The 7,617-nt window shown below is 44.1% G+C and overlaps 1 protein-coding gene across 2 annotated transcripts in view; it reads left to right on the forward strand.

Moving 5' to 3' along the window:
* PLA2G5 (phospholipase A2 group V) overlaps positions 1 to 4,632 on the forward strand; it is a 21,630-nt gene extending 16,998 nt beyond the window's left edge. For both annotated transcript variants that reach the window (XM_055083741.1, XM_007113162.4), the window contains 2 exons: positions 3,582 to 3,688; positions 4,398 to 4,632. In XM_055083741.1, coding sequence (XP_054939716.1) covers positions 3,582 to 3,688; positions 4,398 to 4,522 — 232 coding nt within the window. In that variant the 3' untranslated portion in view covers positions 4,523 to 4,632. The remainder of the gene's footprint in view (positions 1 to 3,581; positions 3,689 to 4,397) is intronic.
* The last annotated feature ends 2,985 nt before the right edge of the window (positions 4,633 to 7,617 follow it).

Raw genomic sequence — 7,617 nt, forward strand, 5'->3', positions numbered from 1 at the left:
TATATTCTTGCCTCCTTTACCAAAAATAAGGTGACCATATGTGCGTGGGTTTATCTCTGGGCTTTCTATCCTGTTCCATTGATCTATATTTCTGTTTTTGTGCCAGTACCATGCTGTCTTGATTACTGTAGCTTTGTAGTATAGACTGAAGTCCAGGAGCCTGATTCCTCCAGCCTGTTTTTCTTTCTCAAGATTGCTTTGGCTATTCAGGGTCTTCTGTGTTTCCATCCAAATTGTGAAATTTTTTGTTCTAGTTCTGTGAAAAATGCCATTGGTAGTTTGATAGGGATTGCACTGAATCTGTAGATTGCTTTGGGTAGAATAGTCATTTTCACAATGCTGATTCTTCCAATCCAAGAACATGGTGTATCTCTCCATCTATTTGTATCATCTTTAATTTCGTTCATCAGTGTCTTATAGTTTTCTGCATACAGGCCTCTGGTCTCCTTAGGTAGGTTTATTCCTAGGTATTTTATTCTTTTTGTTACGATGGTAAATGGGAGTGTTTCCTTAATTTCTCTTTCAGAGTTTTCATCATTAGTGTATAGGAATGCAAGAGATTTCTGTGCATTAATTTTGTATCCTGCTACTTTACCAGATTCATTAATTAGTTCTAGCAGTTTTCTGGTAGCATCTTTAGGATTCCCTATGTATAGTATTATGTCATCTGCAAACAGTGACAGCTTTACTTCTTCTTTTCCGATTTGTATTCCTTTTATTTCTTTTTCTTCTCTCGTTGCTGTGGCTAAAGCTTCCAAAACTATGTTGAATAATAGTGGTGGGAGTGGACAACCTTCTCTTCTTCCTGATCTTAGAGAAAATGGTTTCAGTTTTTCACCATTGAGAACGATGTTGGCTGTGGGTTTGTCATATATGGCCTTTATTATGTTGAGGTAAGTTCCCTCTCTGCCTACTTTCTGGAGGGTTTTTTTTATCATAAATGGTTGTTGAATTTGTCAAAAGCTTTTTCTGCATCTATTGAGATGATCATACGGTTTTTCTCCTTCAATTTGTTAATATGATGTATCACATTGATTGATTTGCGTATATTGAAGAATCCTTGCATTCCTGGGATAGACCCCACTTGATCATGGTGTATGATCCTTTTAATGTGGTGTTGGATTCTGTTTGCTAGTATTGAGGATTTTTGCATTTATGTTCATCAGTGATATTGGCCAGTAGTTTTCTTTCTTTGTGACATCTTTGTCTGGTTTTGGTATCAGGGTGATGGTGGCCTCGGAGAATGAGTTTGGGAGAGTTCCTCCCTCTGCTATATTTTGGAAGAGTTTGAGAAGGATAAGTGTTAGCTCTTCTCTAAATGTTTGACAGAATTCACCTGTGAAGCCATCTGGTCCTGGGCTTTTGTTTCTTGGAAGATTTTTAGTCACAGTCTCAATTTCAGTGCTTGTGATTGGTCTGTTTATATTTTCTATTTCTTTCTGTTTCAGTCTCAGAAGGTTGTGCTTTTCTAACAATTTGTCCACTTCTTCCAGTTTGTCCATTTTATTGGCATATAGTTGCTTGTAGTAATCTCTCATTATCCTTTGTATTTCTACAGAGTCAGTTGTTACTTCTCCTTTTTCATTTCCAATTCTATTGATTTGAGTCTTCTCCCTTTTTTTCTTGATGAGTCTGGCTAATGGTTCATCAATTTGTTTATCTTCTCAAAGAACCAGCTTTTAGTTTTATTGATCTTTGCTATTGTTTCCTTCATTTGTTTTTCATTTATTTCTGATCTGATCTTTATGATTTCTTTCCTTCTGCTAACTTTCGGGGGTTATTTGTTCTTCTTTCTCTAATTGCTTTAGGTGTAAGGTTAGGTTGTTTATTTGAGATGTTTCTTGTTTCTTGAGGTAGGATTGTATTGCTATAAACCTCCCACTTAGAACTGCTTTTGCTCCATCCCATAGGTTTTGGGTCGTTGTGTTTTCATTGTCATGTGTTTCTAGGTATTTTTAAATTTTCTCTTTGATTTCTTCAGTGATCTCTTGGTTATTTAGTAGTGTATTGTTTAGCCTCCACGTGTTTGTGTTTTTTACAGATTTTTTCCTCTAACTGATAACTAGTCTCATAGCATTGTGGTCAGAAAAGATACTTGATACGATTTCAATTTTCTTAAATCTACCAAGGTTTGATTTGTGACCCAAGAGGTGATCTATCCTGGAGAATGTTCCACGAGCACTTGAGAAGAAAGTGTATTCTGTTGTTTTTGGATGGAATATCTTTTTCTATCCCCTCACTTTCAGTCTGTATGTGTTCCTAGGTCTGAAGTAGGTCTCTTGTAGACAGCATATATATGGGTCTTGTTTTTGTATCCATTCAGCCAGTCTATGTCCTTTGGTTGGAGCATTTAATTGATTTACATTTAAGGTAGTTATCGATCTGGGAAGTCTCTGGTGGACCAATGTCCTGAACTTGGCTCTCCCACCTCAGAGGCACAGGCCTGACACCCAGCCAGAGCACCAAGACCCTGTCAGCCACACGACTCAGAAGAAAAGGGAGAAATAAATAAATAAAATAAAATAAAATAAAATAAAAAAGTTATTAAAATAAAAAAATAATAAAAAAAGAAAAAAAAAGAAAGAAAGAAGAGAGCAACAAAACCAAAAATAAATCCACAAATTATAACAAGCGCTAAAAACTATACTAAAAAAAACCCCAAAAACAAAAACAGACAGACAGAACCGTAGGACAAATGGTAAAAACAAAGCTATACAGACAAAATCACACAAAGAAGCATATACATACACACTCACAAAAAGAGAAAAAGGAAAAAATATATATATATATTTAAAAAAAGGAAGAGAGCAACCAAATCAATAAACAAATCTACCAATGGTAATAAACTCTAAATACTAAACTAAGATAAACATAAAACCAGAAACAAATTAGATGCAGGAAGCAAACCCCAAGTCTACAGTTGCTCCCAAAGTCCACCGCCTCAATTTTGGGATGATTCGCTGTCTATTCAGGTATTCCACAGATGCAGCGTACATCAGGTTGATTGTGGAGATTTAATCATTGCTCCTGAGGCTGCTGGGAGAGATTTCCCTTTCTCTTCTTTGTTCGCACAGCTCCCGGGGTTCAGCTTTGGATTTGGCCCCGCCTCTGTTTGTAGGTCTCCTGAGGGTGTCTGTTCCCTTTTGAGAAGTCTGAGGTCTTCTATCAGTGTTCAGTAGGTGTTCTGTAGGAGTTGTTCCACATGTAGATGTATTTCTGATGTATTTGTGGGGAGGAAGGTGATCTCCATGTCTTACTCCTCCACCATCTTGAAGGTCTCCTAGAGCGGGAGGTTTTTATGGGTAGGTCTAGAAGTGCTGTACATTTTCCAGGGCACCAGCCTCGTCATGTGACCACACATACCTGCAAGGGGGGGCTGGGAAATGTAGTCTCACCGTGGGCCCAGGAGGAAAGAGCCGGTCCATGAACTGGCACAAGTGTGGGACAGACTTAATGGAAGAGCAGGAAGGACTCAGCCATATTATGAGATTCTTTCTTGGTCAGATCTCACCAACCATGGTGGCCTCTGCTCAAGGGACAGGCCCCCTTCTGTTCAGGATCTAAATCTCTTGCATTGACAGGTGCTGTTGGATGCATGACCACTGCTATGCACAGCTGGAGAAAAAAGGCTGCAATGCCTTGATACAGGTGTACAGATACAGAGTTGCATGCGGCCTGGTCACCTGTGGTAAGGCTGGGGCTTCCATTCAGGCCACTGGAAGAGCCTGGGTCCCTGCTGCCTCTGAGGTCAGGTGCCCCAAGTGGTCAGCCAGTCTATATCTTGGGGGGGCAGAGATGGGGGCAACAGGGGTAGAATTATTGCAGCTGTATCTGACCTCTAGGGGGCAGGAGGAAACATCTTAGACTCAGCATGTATTAGGAGTCAAGTGCTTTCCATATGTCCTTTTGCTTGCTGTGGGGTGGCTTTAGTGTCCCCACTTTACAGATGAGGAAACAGACTCAAAGCCTTGCCAATGCACACAGCTAGAGTCAGGATTCAAACTCAGGTCCTTCTGAGTTTAAAGCTAAATCTGGGGATGGTGTCTCCTCTATGAGAACTGAAGTTCCTCCAGAGCCAGGGCTGTCTCCATCACCAGACCGGGAGCTCCCAGTCTGATGGGGAGGAAGTGCGTGTCCTCCATCAGACTGGGGACTCCCTGAGGGCAGGAGCTGTGTCTCCCTCAGCTGAAACCTCGTCCTGGGCCGCAGCTGTGCCTCTTCCATCAGGTTATGCACCCCCAGTGTAGAAGCTGTGCCTCCCACATCAGACTGAAGGCAGGAAGGAGACTGGGGAGACTTCTCAGGCTAGCAGCAAGTCCTGACTGAAGCAAGTCCAGAGTCAGTGTCACAGAGCATCTCTTCTCTTCCTCAACCTGGATTTGGTGTCCTGTTTGCAGAACGTGGGTCTCTCTGCCAGATGCAGCTCTGTACCTGTGACCGGCATTTCGTCTACTGCCTGAAAAGAAACATGAGGAGCTACAACCCTCATTATCAATACTTTCCCAACTTCCTCTGCACCTAGTTGCCTCAGTGAGCTCCTCCTGGACCAAGACTCTTACACCCTCTCCTACAGCACAGAGCTTACCCACTCTGCTGGAATCCCCAGAGAGGATCCCAGGTCTGGGACCTCATTCTTTCTTGATGTTCCACTGGGCTCGGAGGAGCCCCACAGCCACACTTCACCCTCCAGAGTTCCAGGAGAGTGACTCTGGTCATTAGACGTGGCAAGGTGAGGGTCCCAGGCCTCCACTTGTGAGATTAGCCGCTCTGGTGCCGGAAGCTCACCCTTCACTCCAGGCCAGCTGTGTTTCTCCTCATCCCTGAAGACAGCCCTGCTTCTCCAGGAAGGAGGCTTTCCTGGGATGCATTGACTTTTCAGCTCTGCAGTTGGGTTATCACTACCATCCTGTAGAGAATTTTCACTGAAGTGGAAGCAAAAGTGACTCCATAATTCTGCCACATAGATATTAGATAAAATTCCTTCTCAAGACTAATAATAACCACACAGGTATTTCCCCTGCTGTGGAGGATTGCCTGCACCTCTTTCTCTGCTGTTGGGGCACCAGACCCAGCATTAACCATGTTCCCTCAGAGGATGAAGGTACGGATTAGTAACTAGAAGGTTTCCTGGGATGAGTACCAAGCCTTCTTTGGGGCTCATCTCCTTAAACCTTGGGTCCACTCGAGCCAAGCACTGGACCTCTTTCTTCCTCCAGGGAGTGGGGAGAAGATGATTGGCAATCGTGCCATCTTGGGCTTCCAGACCAGAGAGCGCCACATTTGAATGCCAACTTGGCTTCTCCAGCTGTGTGGTCTCAGGCTCATTACTGAACCTCTCTGATTTCTGGTCTCTTTAAAAAAGAAACTGTAATGTTTTTTGCGATGTAAATTGGGAATCCCAAAGCTACCTTGATGATGACCTGGCGATGCTGAGGTTCTGCGATTTCACAGAGCAAGACATTAAAAAAAGAGAGTTCAACTGTGGGGTTTAAAAAAATAGAGTTCAACTATGGGGTTTAAAAAAATAGAGTTCAACTATGGGGTTTATTTTTACCGAGGAAGGACACTAAAGAACCCACCTCATCTATCTATTCATAAAAGAAAGGGTGTTCTAATACTCAGACTGCAGGAAGAAAGGACACATCCCCAAACAGAGTCCTTTCCAAGAAAGGACATTTGGCTTCCTTCCACTGACAAATCCCAAAATAACCACATGATAAATAGGATGTCTATTTAAAAACCTCCAATGCTGAACAGTTTCAAAATAAAATTTAATTTTATGCAATTACCCTGAATGTACTAGTGTTTTCGAAAAGTTTGCTATGGACTCGCGTCTAAATTTGACAATGTAACAAAGAAACACAATTCAAATGTCCAATTTGCTCATGAAATTTTTTTGATCAGAGCCATTATCCAAATCCATTTTTAAATAGGTATGTAAAGGAAATTGGGATCTTCACTCTCAATGCCATTTCTCTTCAATTGCGATATTCTGGATGATGGAGAAGAGACCTCAGCCCACGTTTCTCCCTTCTCCCATCAGGGTCAGGCGGCAGGCAGGGTGGTGTCTTGCTGGTAAGTTCTGCAGGAGGGGGCTGCATTCAGGCCCCTCTTACTGGGGCATCCAAGTAAGCTCAAAGCACTGGTATTCAGACAGGCATTTGTGGATGAGGGATGCTACAATATTATGAAAGCAACACCACAGGCTGACAAGGGTTTGAGCTGGAAGGGCTCATGGAGAGCCTTCATTTATCTACCAAGAAACTGAGGCCCAGAGAGGTTAGGAGACTTTCCCAAAGTCACACAGCACATCAATAGCAGAAGTAGGTTTAGACCTCAGATCCTGGTTCTAGACTCTGGGTTCTGACCACTATCCCACTGTCTTCAACTCTGGCCCCAAAAGAGAGAAAATGGAACCTGGAGTGGTTCAGGGACTCACCCACATTGGGAGTTCTTAGGAGAATCCCCTGGATTCAGCCTGAGAGCCAGCTCTATTTCTTCTCTGCTCTGACTCCCTCTGGGGATTCCAGAGTCTGTCCTTTGGTGGTAAGACTCGCTGGTGCACTGGTTTCATCCTCAGTAGAGGGGACCCCACTGAGGTCCTCCATGGTGCTCCCCTGCCCCACTCTCACTGCAGTGAACAGCCGAGGGGAAATGATGGAGTCACGCGATCCCTGTAACCTGGGAAGAGTTGGTCTCCTTGACTGCTCTCTTTGACTATTCCTTGGCTGGAAAGAGAACCATTGGGAAGGTGTCCCTTTCAAAATCACATCCCCCACCCTTTCAAGGGAGTTACTGAAATGTACAGACCAGACCATAAATGCCTCCCTGGAGAGATCTTTTTTTTTTTTTTTTGCGGTACGCGGGCCTCTCACTGTTGTGGCCTCCCCCGTTGCGGAGCACAGGCTCTGGACGCGCAGGCTCAGCGGCCACGGCTCACGGGCCCAGCCGCTCCGCGGCATGTGGGATCCTCCCGGACCGGGGCACGAACCCGTGTCCCCTGCATCGGCAGGCGGACTCTCAACCACTGCGCCACCAGGGAAGCCCTCTGGATAGATCTTTATAGAGAAGTTGGCAGATAACACAGATACACAGACACTTAAGGACAGGTTGCCTTGCAAGTACAGGCCCTCACTGGCATTTGAAAGTGGGCTTCAGATACAAATGGGACCCCCTCGAACATGAAAAATCATCTCTAGAGCATACGTACATGGGGGTTGTTAATCATAGCTGTTACCAAACTGAAAATGCACAAGAGACCCAGCAGACCAATGGTTCCTGAGTGTGTGCAGGTAGAAATGTCACATGGAAGATTTCACAGGGCCCTATTGGTAAAGCACAGGGCAGACCCTTAGGATTTTGGAGCAAAGCCCCGCCATCAGCTGCAGATAACTGTTCTCCTTTTGAGAAACAACATCTGGCTTGCTAATGGATCTGCAGGGAGACTGAATTCTTGACCTTGGGTTAACAAGTTATCACGAGACTGGCTGTTACCTGACCCACCAAGTTACGAAGTTGGGTGTGCATGGCAGCAATTACATCATCACATGATAATATGTGAAACTGGACCTAAACAGGTGCTGAAGGCCCAAGGTGAGCTGCGTAAGTAAGGGGCAC

Source organism: Physeter macrocephalus, chromosome 3, assembly GCF_002837175.3.
Source record: "Physeter macrocephalus isolate SW-GA chromosome 3, ASM283717v5, whole genome shotgun sequence".
Taxonomy (NCBI): Eukaryota; Metazoa; Chordata; class Mammalia; order Artiodactyla; family Physeteridae; genus Physeter; species Physeter macrocephalus.